We start from the raw sequence: 16,851 nt of genomic DNA, 5'->3' as shown, positions 1-16,851 counted from the left end.
ATACCAGAGCGCAATAAGAAGTGAAAAAATGAAAAAGAAAAAGCTCCAACTAAAATTTTTAACTTTTCACTCATACCAGTACCAGTGCTATACCACAATAATCAAAACAGCATTTTCTTTTCAGATGTATCAGAATTTTTGTAGTGATATATTACTCGCTGAGCTCGCAATTACATTTATTGCTTGCCCCATGCGAAAATTGATTCTTACATATCAATTTGGCCCCTGCGAAAATGGTCGATTACATGAGGGATATTTGTGTGACACTATTGTCAGGGAAAGTCTATTTTCGCTGGGTGCACAGCCATTCACGGAAAACAAGTTTTCGTGGGGTGCAGCCAGATGAAAGAGAGTGCATCATCTGAAATATTGTGTGCTTTTCAACATAAAAATGACAATAATTGTTGATGTTTTGTGTTTTTAAACCGAAATTTTGCAGTGGCGTGAGTTTGACTGTAGCAAAGACATTTAAATCATTTGAAAACGAGCCATCAGAACAGTCGGAGCGTTTGCTGCGACTGAGCCCCGTACAAACCCGTATATCTATTGCGTACGTGACCCTAGTGCGTCTGTCACCCTACTTTGACCGTAAGCCTATGCGCCGGTTAAAGTAGTTAAAGTAAAATTATTATGTAATGTGTACATCTTACAAATTGCGCATAGCGCAATTACGAAGCCCCGTACGACGTTCCTTTCAAATAAAACAAAACTTTCAAATAGCCCTAAAATTTTAATTTATTGAGTATAAATACACATAGGCCTCAGTCCGAGGATCCAAATTTATTTTTTTTTCAACTACATTCTACTCGTCCTTTGATTACCTTCCAAATGAAACAAAAATTACGAAAAACGGATGAAATTTGCTCGAGTTATATGTAAAATACACATAGGGCCCTAGTAACGGCCTTAGTCCAAGGACCCAAATTTAATTTTTTTTTCAACAACATTCTATTCGGTGATCGATTATCTTTCAAATGAAACAAAAATTACGAAAAACGGATGAAATTTACTCGAGTTGTATGTAAAATACACATAGGGCCCTAGTAGCGGCCTTAGTCCGAGGACCCAAATTTATTTTTTTTTCAACAACATTCTATTCGGCCTTTGATTACCTTCCAAATGACACAAAAATTACGAAAAACGAATGAAATTTACTCGAGTTCAATGTAAAATACACATAGGGCCCTAATAGTGGCCTTAGTCCAAGGACCCAAATTTAATTTTTTTTCAACAACTTTCTATTCGGCGTTCGATTACCTTCCAAATGACACAAAAATTACGAAAAACGAATGAAATTTACTCGAGTTCTATGTAAAATACACATAGGGCCCTAGTAGTGGCCTTAGTCCAAGGACCCAAATTTAATTTTTTTTTCAACAACTTTCTATTAGTCGTTCGATTACCTTCCAAATGACACAAAAATTACGAAAAAATAATGAAATTTACTCGAGTTGTATGTAAAATACACATAGGGCCCTAGTAGCGGCCTTAGTCCGAGGACCCAAATTTAATTTTTTTTTCAACAACATTCTATTCGGCCTTTGATTACCTTCCAAATGAAACAAAAATTACGAAAAACGGATGAAATTTGATCGAGTTATATGTAAAATACACATAGGGCCCTAGTAGCGGCCTTAGTCCATGGACCCAAATTTAATTTTTTTTTCAACAACATTCTATTCGGTGTTCGATTATCTTTCAAATGAAACAAAAATTACGAAAAACATATGAAATTTACTCGAGTTATATGTAAAATACACATAGGGCCCTAGTAGCTTTTCACTTCTAAGGCCCTAACTCACGGTCCACTCACCCGATTTTAAAAAACTTTTTTTTCCTGGATTGGTATTGACAATACCTATCATTTGCCGTGTCATTTACATTTCCATCGTTTATTTTGCCATAAATATCACCAATAGACCTTAAATCAGTTAGGTGGCCCTAACTCACGAAGGGCCAACCCGAATATGCCCATCTTCGAACTTAGCCTCACTATTTTGACTATCTTTCAGGGAAAAAAAAAATTTTGAAATCGGATTTGATTTACTCAAGATATCGACGTGACGGACAGACGGACAGACGGACAGACGGCCCAAATTTTTATTGCGGATTCGTCATCTATGAACATAGGCAAACACTTTGCCCTTACCGTCTGCTTCGAATTCCATCAATTACACACGGCATCGTAATCCTTTAAGCCCCTTCGTACTTCGTACGGGGCTAAAAAAGAAACAGAAAACTCAAAGCCTCAGCCATTTTAGTTCTAGCAATAATTTCAATGTTTGTAATGAAAACATATGGCAAAGAGTTTTATTTGAGTATTTTTCACTTATATTCGAAGACTTTGCTTATGTTAAACACAATTTACTTCACTTCACTGCAAAATTTTTAGTCTAAATAACAAAAACAACAAAATTATTCCTCAAGTTAATGCATTATCCTAAAACGGAAAAACAACAGAATGACAAGCCAACTGCTGCGATCGTTTTGACGTCTATTGAGATTAGTGCTGTTTTCGGGATATTTTGTAGAAATGAGAGCCGATTTCGGTGGTTTACTAGCATGGGCTAGCAATAAAATAGACTACAGTGCACTGAGTGCAAAGATTTAAAATAATTTTGAGATACTCACCACCTCAATCGTGTGTCGTTAGCAATAAGTTTCGGTAACTGTTAAGTTAGTTGCAGCCGAAGTAAAGTCAAAAAGTTTCTTATTCATATTCTTTATTCGTTCATCAGCTGTCAGTATCTCTTTTGTTTTTTAAAGGAACGGTCTGGTTCCGATTGATTTGCATTCACATTGATTGTTGTACAATCGCTAAACCGAACTGGTGTGCATACATTATTTTGCACCAGCTGGTCACATACAATTCCAAATGGGACCAGCTGGTGCAAAATAACGTATGCACACCAGTTCGGTTTAGCGATTGTACCTTCACATTTATAAAAAGAGAAGTGCTTCTCTAAACGCGAAAGGAAGTTGTGTTGACTCACAGACACTTGCGATAATTCACCATCAGCATGGTCGTTGTCTTTGCCGCTGTGATGCACTTGAGATGATAGAGCCCGACGTTATCTTGACCATTGTCGTCAACCAATCGACCATCGCATGTCCCTTCATGTAAACCGTTCCAGTTTCGAATGGATGACGTTCCGTGTGAACCATGCGTGTTGCGGTCGTACTCATTCACGCTAGTATCATCGGTACTGTCGTTCTCGGTACTGTCGTTCTCGGTACTGTCCTTGAGATCGATTGATGTGGACGTACAATTCAATGGAGATTGTTTAGTGTAGATCACAGGCTTATAATCGAACGCTTTTTTGATATAGGCAACGTTATGGTCGCGGGCACGCAGTACTCCGGTCGAAGTACCGGCTATCGAAATCGTCGACGACGGCGACATGGAACTTGGAGAAGCAGATCCCAACGATGATAAAATAACGTTGCTCGTTTTGCGTTTATGCGCAATGGAATCCCCAATGTACATTTCTGCTACTTTTGTTGATTTGTGACCAGTGTGACGTTTGATTTCTTCGATGGTTGCCCCAGTATTGGCGAGAAAGGTTACGGATGAACGCCGCAGCGAATGACCTGCATATAATTTGTTGAACGGATTATTGCTTTGCTTATAAACGATTCATATTGATTGTACAAAATTACCTGTATACAGGTGCGGCTCAGGCAAATTTAGATACGTCGCAATTCGAGCGGGCATCTTGTAGAATTTTCCCTTTCCGATAGTCTGAACGGTACACCTTCCTTTTTGAAAATTCACAAAAAAAACGGTCCGTTTTGACATGACTTGAACGCAGGCTTTCGTATTTCTGCACGAAGCGTAACATTTCACCGGTTATTGCAAACGTATTGTCTTTCTTCGTCTTTGTTATGGGCTTTGGAATGGATACATACAACATGTCGCTGTAGCGTGTCATATGTTCCATGCGAATTTGCGGTAGTTCATGAGTACGACACGCACCCAAGATTCCGAATGCACACACTGTCTGAAGTTATAGAAAATCGAAAAAGTGAGGTTATATAAGTGGCACTACGAAAACGTGGAGAAAAAAAAAGCACAAGTAGGGTTACCTTTACATCTAACCAGAGATCGTCAGGTGCAGTAACCAAAAAACGCTGCATTTCTTCCTCCGTAAATATTTTCGCCTGTTTCGGCTCGTGATTTTCAGACTTGACCTTTAGAAATGCCGCAAGCTGTGCGTATCCTGAAATGTCGACTTTTTCTTTTATGCTCAATGTCTTTTTGATCATCGAATATTTCGCCCAAAGTGATGACGCTGCAAGTCCTTTCACGTCTGCCAGTTCCTTAAAATACGATAACAAAACCCGCTCTGAATTCGAAGTAGCGGCTTTCGTTTTTTTCCATTCCACAAATTTTCGGTACACCTGTTCGTAGCGCTGCAACGATTTTTCGGGTAACAACTTTTTGCCAGCTTCTTCAGCAGCTTCGATCAATTCAGCTGGTGTCCCAGCTCGATTGTCTCAGCTAGGTTTTTCAATTCAGCTGGTGTCGCAGCCAGGTTGTCCATTTCGAAATCGGAGCCCCAAATCTCTTCATGAAAATCCATTTGTAGGTCCAAATATGAACAACTTTCCATGTTAACACTTCAACTATGTTACTGTAAGTCTTTGATCACACAGATGATTCAATTCAATGAAACCATTTAAGTGGTGTTGTCAGATGTCACTAAAAAATCCTTCGGTGTGTGAGCTGACGCATTACAACTGTGTTTTTTTGATACCAACATCGAAAGTTGATACTTTCGCCCTCGAAATCCGGGGCGAAAGTAAAAAAATGCAAGTTATGTGTTTGAGCGGGGAGAAAGAAAGAATACATAAAGCGAAAGTCAATATACATAATGCGAAAGTCGACTACATAATACTACATAATGTAATAGTCGACTCTTGTCAATAAGTGTACTGCGATCAAAATTGAAATAAAGCGTGCGCCAGTGCTCTTATTGAAATTAACATACGAAGCTGATAATTTTTGTTGCTAATGATTTATTAGTTATTTGTTAATTTTTGTGTGTGGTTATTGTTGTGATGGCTAAATAATTAAATTTTTGATATACCAGGAGGCTGCCGCCCCCTGGACTTCCGCATTTTCTGGCTAAATGCCTTCATATTTCAACATTTTGTTCTGCTGTTTGCGATACGTATCAACTTTCGATGTTGGTATCAAAAAAAATAGTATGAACGACTCGGGGCAAAAGTAAAAAAATTCAACCTGTGCGATTGAGGCCCTTGCCTTCGGCGCGGGCATCAACTCTCGCACACGGTTGAATTTTTTTACTTTCGCCCCTTGTCATTCAATGTACTATTTATGTGTAGAATGCGGAGCTGTGTTTTCTGTTTGTTTGAAAAGTTTGTGGCGGACGCTCTGATAATTTCGGTTGTTTAATAAATAGTTTCGATAGATTTTCTGTTTTATATTGAGCATGTAACATGAACGTTTAATCAATTTTTCATTTATTTTATTGTAGTCAAAGTATCAATGGAATATAATTTTACACAAAATATATCACACACAGTAACACACAAAAGTATACCTACGAGATCACGCTAATCGATTCTTGACAATGTACGTAGTGAGAGATATTGAGTGAAGTCGCTCATTTTACTGTATCTGATAAATTCGTATAATCTTGTTTTCTCTACACTAGTAGTTACCCGTTTTTCATATCTAGAGTTTACAGGAAACTGCGGGAAAAAGACCGAATTCGACTTTTTCGAAGAATTATTTTCATTTATTAATTTTAATGTTACCCAAAAACAATAGATGTGTCTTCGTCTTCGATTGTTTGTTGCTTTTGGCAGCTTACAATCCAGACACGAAAACTAATCCATCCACAGTCTTCATTCCAGGTTTCTGATATATGTGTGCCTCGCGTTGTACTTCTCTTGATTTAAACATTGAAATAAATTAATAAATAATTTTCTTGTCGTACGCTAAAGGTAAAGCGTTCGATACGCTTCTTGTTTCAAAAATAATAACAATAAGACATACAGCACGAATCCAACAAAATTAATTTACATTTTCGTCTAATCGACGCATCAACACATCAACACAACACATTCGACATCTTCTTCTTCTTCTTCTTTTTCAGCCTGTTTCTATCCACTGCTGGATGTAGGCCTCTCCAACTTCTTTCCATTTCGTACGATCCATTGCCATTTGCTGCCAGTTTGTACCTGCAATATTCTTAATTCCGTTTGTCCATCTCTCTGGTGGTCTACCTATAGCTCGTCTTTTATATGGTCGCCAGTTCATGATCTTTTTGGTCCAACGTTCGTCTGTCCTTCTTGCAATATGTCCCGCCCAGCTCCATTTCAGAGATGCTATTCTTTCCATGACATCAACGACCCTGGTTTGTTGTCGAATCCATTGATTCGTCATTCTGTCTCTGAGTGTTATTCCAAGCATACTCCGTTCCATGGCTCTTTGTGTCACTCTCAATTTATCTTCGGATGCTTTCGTTAAAGTTAACGTTTCCGCTCCATAAGTGAGCACTGGAAGGACACAAGTGATTCGACATCTACCGCTCGCATAAAATTCATTTTGTCGTTCGACAAAACGCCGTAAAAAAAACCCGAAAAAAATGCAAACGCAGTTGTACATGTAACGTACGACAACTGTATGTACATGTTTGTACCGAAGTTTTCAAAATGTGATTTCGTCGTAAATACTAAACATTATGTTATGAAACTTTGGGCACTGAAAGATCTAATTTGGATTCATCATTCTCAACTTTAATATCAAAAAAATGTTTCGTCGTTAAGACATGGCAGGTATGTGAAAATGAGCATTTACCGTCGATTTTTCCACGACATTGTCCATGTTCACATACCTGCCATGTCTTAACAACGAAACATTTTTTTGATATTAAAGTTGAGAATGATGAATCCAAATTAGATCTTTCAGTGCCCAAAGTTTCATAACATAATGTTTAGTATTTACGACGAAATCACATTTTGAAAACTTCGGTACAAACATATACATACAGTTGTCGTACGTTACATGTACAACTGCGTTTGCATTTTTTTCGGGTTTTTGTTACGGCGTTTTGTCGAACGACAAAATGAATTTTATGCGAGCGGTAGATGTCGAATGTGTTGTGTTGATGTGTTGATGCGTGGATTAGACGAAAATGTAAATTAATTTTGTTGGATTCGTGCTGTATGTCTTATTGTTATTATTTTTGAAACAAGAAGCGTATCGAACGCTTTACCTTTAGCGTACGACAAGAAAATTATTTATTAATTTATTTCAATGTTTAAATCAAGAGAAGTACAACGCGAGGCACACATATATCAGAAACCTGGAATGAAGACTGTGGATGGATTAGTTTTCGTGTCTGGATTGTAAGCTGCCAAAAGCAACAAACAATCGAAGACGAAGACACATCTATTGTTTTTGGGTAACATTAAAATTAATAAATGAAAATAATTCTTCGAAAAAGTCGAATTCGGTCTTTTTCCCGCAGTTTCCACATTTTTCTATGTGTTTAGATTATTGTGTATTCGCTCTAAAATTAGAGTGAGAATATTATTGCGCCATAAGAAATGGTGCAATAATCTGGAAAATTATATTTTGAGCGCATCAACTATATTTAACTCACTCTATAATTGCGCTTCAGATTTTCAATTTTGGTGAATCAGTGGATGAATTGAAAAATAAATTTCAACGCAAACCGATATGAGAATATCGCGAATCACCCATATATGAGACGCTGCGTTTGGTTTGTGTTTAACATTTTATTTTTGAATATTCAGCTGACTTACGCCGTGAATTGATATGTAAGAATCAATTTTCGCATGGGCAAGCAATAAAATAGAATACAGTGCACCCTGCTGCAATGATTCATTACATGGGGGAACAATTTTGAAACTCGCAACTCACGCGTGTGTGTTTAAGCGCCTCGGTTTGAAAACTGTTATTTTGACGCGGGTAGTTGCATACCTCGTATCTCAAAATTGTTCCCCCATGTAATGAATCATTTTCACAGGGTGCACTGTAACCTACTATTATTCCACTTCTATCTTAACACTATCTTACATTTCAATACTCTCCGTAACGTAACGTTCGTCTTGAACAAGCAGTAATGTTCGTTTATTATTTATATTTACGAATTTCGAATAAAAAAATTGGCGCTTAAATTCCGTTTGCCAGTGGCGCTGGAAACCTTAATCCGCCCCTGGTCCGATCGACGAGAATAAATCTGATGCGACGATTATTGTTCATCCACCAGATACACCAGTTTGTCTACCTCCACCAGCGAAACCAATGAAACCAATGTGGGATCGGTGTTTTGTCTAAGGTTTCATAGATTTTGTCAAACATGATTACTTGGCGCTGCAACGGTTCGCAGGAACAAGTCAAACGAAGTGACTATTTGCAGGCGCCTGCAAATAGCCAAAATATTATAATGAGACTATTTGCAGGCGTCTAACCTTTTATTTAATGTAAATTAACCGCAAACAGTCTATACGCATGGTATTCGCAGGTAATTCATGGTTTTAAAATATTGCCAAAGGTCTTAATTAAATTAAAAACCAAATCAACTAAAATTCCAACTTCTAAACGCTTGTATAAATACCGAAGTTCGAAAAAATAAATCTTTACAGATGCAATTTATTCCATTTACAAAATGTCACGTGAGGGGCAATTTATTCCTTTTACAAAATGTTATTTACGTAAGAAACAATTTACAATGAAGGTATAGAGAAGGTATGGCTGATCGGCTTATTTATCCCGAACGCACTCACTTCATGTCAAAATAATCACGGCTGTCCTCAACAAAGATAAAGTTTAATGAAAATGTACACACACAATGACTTCAGATCTGAGTTCTGGGACCTAAATAGGGATCAAAGCCACTTAACTTAGTCTTCACCTAGATCCTTTTCCATAGTCGACTTCGAAGAAAACGATTTTTTCCATACATTTTCAAGATAAGTCTGAAAGGGAGTAAAATAAAATGTTACCTTCAGTCGTTTTTATATTTTTTATCGATAAAGACCCTTATTGTGAGACGAACGTTGGACCAAAAAGATCATGAACTGGCGACCATATAAAAGACGAGCTATAGGTAGACCACCAGAGAGATGGACAAACGGAATTAAGAATATTGCAGGTACAAACTGGCAGCAAATGGCAATGGATCGTGTTAAATCTCAAAATGCTGTTGATTTTGTGTGGATTTAAAGAGGTTTTGTATGTTGTGCAATTGGCTCTCTGTGAGCTTGGCTGGAGTGACCAATTGCCATCGTTGGGGTCTCTTGAGCTCAGAGACCCGTTATATGTAAAAAGCTCGGTTGAGTTGTTGAAGGTAACTGGTTTATTTAGTCTTGTTTCTCTGATTTTATACAATAATTTTGCTATACTAAATATTCTAGAACTTTTTCATTATTGTTTTCTTTTGCACGTTGATGATACTTTTTGTATTGTAGTCATGTTGCATAATTTCAGTTTGTCATTTCGTTATGTTTTATAACAATTTCAATTATTTTCTTTGACACAAATTCCATTGTTTGGAATCAATGCAAGAAGTAAGCATTACTGTTGATTCTTCAACACTAACCAGTACGACTAGCTACCAGCTAGACTCTAGTTTCTTCGAATAGGATATGGACTTTGGGGGATTTGAGGATAAACACTTAATTCGGGCGTGTTGCCCTTTCAACGTTCGTATTTATTCTGCGCATTTGCAAAGCACAATCGATCGTTTATATTTTAATCGCCGGCTGCGATCGACTTGCTGTTGGAGTTACAACATCCTCCCACCAATTATTTTCTTACAATAATTCCCATTTCTTTCGCTCTAACCATTTCCCTTCATTCATTCTACAGAAGTTCGTCCCATTGACGATTCAATCTTTGTTGTCCCACCAACCATTGAATTATCCATACGTCGACAAAACTGATCCAAGTAAATCCATTCAACTGATGACTGATCTTGCCCCATTGACTGCTTGTGTCCCATTGACTGCTTGTGTCCCATTGACAGCTTGTGTCCCATTGACAGCTGGTGTCCCATTGACGGCTTGTGTCCCATTGACGGCTTGTGTCCCATTGACGGCTTGTGTCCCATTGACGGCTTGTGTCCCATTGACGGCTTGTGTCCCATTGACGGCTTGTGTCCCATTGACGGATTGTGTCCCATTGACGCCATGCCTTGAATGTGATACGTCCTATTGACGACTTCTCTTGAATGCGATGCGTCCCATTGACGACTTCACTTGACTATGATGCGTCCCATTGAGGACTTCTCTTCCCTGTTCTCTTCACTGTGGTGTGTCCCATTGACGACTTCTCTTCACTAGGGTGTGTCGCATTGACCATTCGTTGTCCCATTGACCATTCGATGTCTCATTGACCATTCGTTGTCTCATTGAGCATTCGTTGTCCCATTGACTATTCGTTCATAAATTGTCCTTACGTCGACAATTTATTAAAACTAATCCATACTTCGACGATTGATCCATACATCGACCAACTCGTTTCTGACATTGCATGATTTGTCCACTGTCGTGTGTGTGGTCCATACATCGATCCTCACATTCTCTCTTCTTGCTCCCACCATTGAAGCCAATATTCACAAATCGTCCCACTGACGATTTGATTCGTCCCACTGACGATTTGATTCGTCCCACTGACGATTTAATTCGTCCCATTGACATCGTTAGTCCATTAATTGACCGTCACTTCACAAATTGTCCATACGTCGACAATTTATGATTAATCCAGCCCCAAAAGTCCACCCGGGGGCGCCAAATGTTGATTCTTCAACACTAACCAGTACGACTAGCTACCAGCTAGACTCTAGTTTCTTCGAATAGGATGTGGACTTTGGGGGATTTGAGGATAAACACTTAATTCAGGCGTGTTGCCCTTTCAACGTTCGTATTTATTCTGCGCATTTGCAAAGCACAATCGATCGTTTATATTTTAATCGCTGGCTGCGATCGACTTGCTGTTGGAGTTACAACAATTACGTATTAATTAATGCATTTAGTCAAAATATACCAATTTACAATTTATAACTGACCTTCGTTATGTTTATTATTAGAATGTATTATTTTATACAACTTATGTTTCAACTTACTGAACTCATTTTATTATTTTGATACATTCGACTGAAATTCTTACATTCTGATAACATGGAAAATCTTTCTTTCATATGAGATTTTACATCTTACCGCCTCTAAAACTTTGAATTGATTACTTGAGTATGTACAATCAACTGTACAATTTTTTATTTTGATTTAATAGAATCGCAATACTTTGATAACATGTTAAATCTTTTCTTCTGGCCTACATCCAGCAGTGGATAGAAACAGGCTGAAAAAGAAGAAGAAGAAGACAAACAGTGAGTTACTTAAGAAACAGTTTTTATATGTCTCTGTGTGATGAGACTGACATTATGCATCAGCTTGGAGAGGGAGTTTTAGTTTATCTTTGCATGAACACATAAAAAATGATATGCACCTATGTCCAAATGGTTATTTTGACGAATTGGGTTATGATCCGCGCCTTCGGCTTACAAACTGTTACGGAAACACAGTTTTTTCCTTTTACAAACTGTCACGTGAGAGGCAGTTAACCAACGTCGCAGTGATAACGACATAAAGTTTTTGATGGCGCGAATTATATAATGTATTGAGCCAATGAACATATGCAAGAAGGAAAACAGAGTAGTAGATCGACAACTGTGGTAAAATTTGAAGAAATAGTTTGAAGCATCATTTCTGTAACACATAATTACAACATTTTTAGACAGTAAGAGAATATTATAGCTACACTATTTCAGCTATTCGCAGGCGCCTGCAAATAGTCCCTTTATAATATATTGGCTATTCGCAGGCGCCTGTAAATAGCCAAAATATTATAAAGAGTACCTACGCAAGTCAAAATGGACTGAATTTGTTGTGGCAATCGATTAGACCATATTTCATGTAGGAGTTTGTTGCTAACTTTATTACAAGATTTGTCTTGTATCTTACGACGTAAGATTCTTACGTAGTAAGGTAGAAGGTTTTTCACCATTTAGAGAAAGGTTGGAAAAATGAGTTTTAAGCTTTTGACGATCTGATTCTGTGAACTCATTAATTAATCAATTTTTAGCCCCGTACGAAGTACAAAGGGGCTTATAGGATTACGATGCCGTGTGTAATTGATGGAATTCGAAGCAGACGGTAAGGGCAAAGTGTTTGCCTATGTTCATAGCTGACGAATCCGCAATAAAAATTTTGTCTGTCCGTCTGTCCTTCTGTCCGTCTGTCCGTCTGTCCTTCTGTCCGTCTGTCCGTCTGTCCTTCTGTCCGTCTGTCCGTCTGTCCTTCTGTCCGTCTGTCCGTCTGTCCTTCTGTCCGTCTGTCCGTCTGTCCTTCTGTCCGTCTGTCCGTCTGTCCTTCTGTCCGTCTGTCCGTCTGTCCTTCTGTCCGTCTGTCCGTCTGTCCTTCTGTCCGTCTGTCCGTCTGTCCGTCACGTCGATATCTTGAGTAAATCAAATCCGATTTCAAAAATTTTTTTTCCCTGAAAGATAGTCGGAATAGTGAGGCTAAGTTCGAAGATGGGCATATTCGGGTCGGCCCTTCGTGAGTTAGGGTCACTTAAGTGATTTAAGGTCTTTTGGTGATATTTATGGCAAAACAAACGATGGAAATGTAAATGACATGGCAAATGATAGGTATTGTCAATACCAATCCAGGAAAAAAAAGTTTTTTTTAAATCGGGTGAGTGGACCGTGAGTTAGGGCCTTAGAAGTGAAATGCTACTAGGGTCCGTTTTTCGTAATTTTTGTTTGATTTCGAAGGTAATCGAAGGCCGAATAGAATGTTGTTGAAAAAAAATTAAATTTGGGTCCTCGGACTAAGGCCGGTACTAGGGCCCTATGTGTATTTATACTCAATAAATTAAAATTTTAGGGCGATTTTTGTTTCATTTGAAAGGAACGTCGTACGGGGCTTCGTAATTGCGCTATGCGCAATTTCTAAGGTGTACAGATTCCATAATAATTTTACTTTAACTACATTAACCGGCGCAATAGGCTTACGGTCAAAGTAGGGTGACAGACGCACTACGGTCACGTACGCAATAGATATACGGGTTTGTACGGGGCTCAGTCGCAGCAAACGCTCCGACTGTTCTGATGGCTCGTTAAGAATCTAAGATTTCGACCGGATTTTTGACTACATTACTGACAGCCGTAGTATCAGTGTCTAGTTTGGCAACAAGCTGGTTATATTTCGTATTATCAGATCTTATGCCAGCAGACAGAAATTGTGTTTCAACTTGCAGAAACCAAACTGTGGGGTCTTCTTTCCAGAAAGGTGGTATCTTCATCTGGTTGGTGTTTCTTCTGGTGGTAAATTTGCATCTGTTTCTTCCAATGGAACGTCATTAAGAGCATTATTTCCTGCAACCATTATCAAGTAGTAAACTCAATAGATGTGTGAGAAGGGTTTTTAGTTTTTGTTTCCACAGCTATCTGATCTGGACAGTGAAACAATAACGTTTGTTCTAAAAGTTTGATTGAAAAGGTTACTTCCAAGGTTAAGTGAAATGTCAAACCGTCATCCATAGAGCCATAACCTCAACATTATTGACAATGCAATTGTCAAAATAACAAAGAAAAATAAGTTGTGGTTACGGTTCTATGGATGACATCGGTTAGTGTTCAGTTCATTTTATTCGGCTTAACCATTGCTTGGAAGTAGCCTATTGTAAAAATCAAATCAAAGTTTTTAGCAATTTGTTATCATAAGATAATATTGCGGACTCGTGGTTTACCAGTAAATGTTCAAAGTCGGGGTCACCAATTTGTGGAAGAAATGAAACACATCGTTGTCAGTTGGACATCCACAATTGGAATGAATATCTTTTATTCAGGAATCCTATATTTACACAAAAAGCGGAGGCAACTTGACACAAACCGAAGTGGTCGAAGTGTTGCTTCTGACGTTGAAACGTTTTCCACCATGAAAAGCTAACCAAACGAATGCTCAACGCAGCTCTGAAGATAAGGCCATATCTTTGTCGATCCAAACAATCAAGCAGCCATCATTCCTGTCATCTGACCTGAAACTAATGGAACAACCGTTGGTCAAATGGTTCCGAGATTACGAGAATAAATTAGTTTTTTTTACCATAGTCCCCGTTTCGTTAAATGATCGACGGTTGCGTTCTTTATTTGCGGCACACCATATCGGCTGTGTTTGCCCTGACCGGTGATCAAGTATAAATACTGCCACGCCTGACTGCGTTCGACCACCTCCCGAAGTTGACTCACTCGACCGTCCAGTAACATGTCGAGGCAACTAGCAACTTCAGCGACCTGTAGTCCATGCATGTCAAAAAATTCTGTGGGCAAAAATGAAAAGAAATTTTGTTGCATTAAGAAACGAAAACAAAAAAAAAATCAATTCAGAAACACTTACCCTTACCATTCCTTGCGTAGACGTTATGTTCCAACAATAGGGACACTGCGAAGCAATTGCAACGATCCATCTCTGCAACGTTGTATTCAACTAATGTTTGTAGAACCAATCTGCTCTGAAGATCATCCGCATTTTCAGCTTCTTTTTGATATTTCATCGTCAAACGATAAAAATTTCGTGCCTCTTTCCTGTAGCGTTGGATTTCCTGAGGAAAACGAAGACCAAAATCGCGTGAGAAAATTTTGCGTAATTCTTGTGTACCGAACTGTGACTTGTGCCAACGCTCGCCAACAGATTAATTGCGTGCACAAACCACAATTCGTTGTACTATCACACTTACATCTGTAATCGACGTCATTTTAATTTCACTGCAATTATTAAACCACAAATGGAACTAGTACACGACCTTTCTCGTTGATGTCTAAAACTGGATTGATTTAAACAAAAGAAACATGGCGATGCAACATGACAAACATAAAAAACTTTCCATTCCAAAATGGCGGAAATTCTGTGAATTTTTGTGTTTGTTATGTTGTCTACATTTTGCAGTACTATGGAGTAAAAACATGTCCGCCAACATAACAACACCAGTGTCTTATCTTCGTGATTGCTGTTGCAGGCAAAGTATATAAACATACTGAAGGTAATGCAAATGCTGAGCGGATCACAAATTTTACGGAACCCAAGTTTTGGTTGAATATAAGAGTTGTTATGTTGCTTGCTGGACGTTTGGCATTTTAATGTTGGTAGAAATGTGTTGTTCTGCATACAATTTCTTGTGTTGAGTATAAAGATGCAACCTAACAAAGTGAATTTAACTAGTTGCCAACATTGTAAAAATTATATTCACCCGAAAGTAGGGTTCCGTGAGTTTTTGTGGATTTGCATTACCTTCAGTATGTTTATATACTTTGGTTGCAGGCACATATCACTACTTTCGGGTTTCGTTATGTTGCGCACATGTATTGAATTTGTTTGCAACAAATAACAGCTAGTGTTGAGGTGAATTCGATTCCATACAAACTTAGCGGGAGGTGCAATAACATTAGTCACAAGGAAATATGATGATGGAAACATTACAAAAATGATTTGATTGTAATGTGAACAAATTTGAGTGGCTGGTTTCTGTAGTTAATCATGTTTTCACTGTTCTTTAAGAATTTATCATATGCCGAACGTTGGTCGTTGTATTGATATACTGTTAAGATGTAGAGAACGTTTCTAATTATGAATTTCAATAAATTTGGGACTAAATCATGAACCTACGTTCGTTAAGGGCCGTGACGCAAGTCCGTTCACACTAAAAAATTTGAAGAAAAAAAATCCGAAGGACTTTTTTGACTTTTTCCCCTTTACTTCTACTATTCCCCACTTTATTCGTAATCTAGGCGTCCATACGAGTTCAACGAGCTATCACACGCCACATAATGTTTTGAAATTGATGAATTTTTCCAGCCTTTGTTACTTTGTTACAACGAAACTTTTGAATTTACCGGTGGATTTGGCTGAAATTTTCAAGGTATGTCAAGGATGCAATTCTAAGAAACTAATTTGAAGGAATTTTCTTAAAAGCTTATAATTTCGGAGCTATGAGCGTTGAGCCATTGAGCTATGAGACTGTGATGATCACAGTTAGCCAATTGAATTAAATCTTCGAAGTGACTATTCGCAGTTATATGCAAATAGTCAATATTAATGCTATTCGCAGTTAACTATATATTAGCACATACTGAAACTCTAAATCTACTTTAAAACATGCAACGAAAGAAACTGATTATCCCTTGAATGTGCAAGCTTAAGTGACTGTTGGCTCTTACATTAGACATTGCTTACGTTTTTTTACTACGTACCCAATGCGAAAATCTAAATAACATGCAATTTGCCCCCTACCCTGCGAAAGTGATCGACTACATTTAGAAGGTTTTCAGTTCATTTCTCATGAATTTTCGTGTGAATTTCACTTTTCGCATGGGGCCAGCAGTAAAGCAGACTATATTGGATGCTGCTACATAATTCTTTAAATCAGAAACTATTTTATGACAAAAGTAAAGTCACCAGTGTTGTTCCCTACCACGACTTCTTCGGCTCCAATATTCAAACTCTGCACTTGCCAAAAAGACAATTACCGAAATTTACTGCTCAAAAGCACTTTCTTTTATCTGAAAGTTGTTACCTTATGTATCGAATTCTTTTCATAGCTTCTGTAATCTGTAATTTTTCATTTCGTATTTCGTTTAAATTCATGTTTCACAGATCGTATATACGCTGGAAAGCAATTATAGTATTCGGTTTAAATGTGGCAAACAATGTATACTTTTACTTACTATATCATTACAGACTGTTGCTTCCTTTTACAAACTATGACATCACAGACTGTTGCTCCCTTTTACGAAC

At 38.0% G+C, this 16,851-nt stretch overlaps 1 protein-coding gene across 1 annotated transcript; it reads right to left on the bottom strand.

Annotated features, from left to right (window-relative positions):
- Positions 1-13,956: 13,956 nt before the first annotated feature.
- On the bottom strand, positions 13,957-14,534 carry LOC119085536. Its single transcript, XM_037195952.1, has 3 exons — positions 14,458-14,534; positions 14,167-14,380; positions 13,957-14,104 (listed from the first exon to the last, which is right to left on the bottom strand). Exons 1-3 carry the CDS (start codon positions 14,525-14,527, stop codon positions 14,023-14,025), a joined length of 366 nt encoding a protein of 121 aa, XP_037051847.1. The 5' UTR covers positions 14,528-14,534; the 3' UTR covers positions 13,957-14,022.
- Between the last annotated feature and the right edge of the window lie 2,317 nt (positions 14,535-16,851).

Source organism: Bradysia coprophila, unplaced genomic scaffold, assembly GCF_014529535.1.
Source record: "Bradysia coprophila strain Holo2 unplaced genomic scaffold, BU_Bcop_v1 contig_94, whole genome shotgun sequence".
Lineage (NCBI taxonomy): Eukaryota > Metazoa > Arthropoda > Insecta > Diptera > Sciaridae > Bradysia > Bradysia coprophila.
The sequence above is the reverse complement of the archived record's forward strand: the minus strand, read 5'-3'. Positions and strand labels throughout refer to the sequence as shown.

Excerpts from the sequence above, each read along its gene's own strand:
- LOC119085536 (XM_037195952.1), bottom strand. The coding sequence starts at position 14,527 with ATGGATCGTTGCAATTGCTTCGCAGTGTCCCTATTGTTGGAACATAAC. Across the intron at positions 14,381-14,457 it reads CTACGCAAGGAATGGTAAGG|AATTTTTTGACATGCATGGA; the intron begins GTAAGTGTTTCT and ends TTTTGCCCACAG. Across the intron at positions 14,105-14,166 it reads TTAACGAAACGGGGACTATG|TTTCAGGTCAGATGACAGGA; the intron begins GTAAAAAAAACT and ends TTGTTCCATTAG.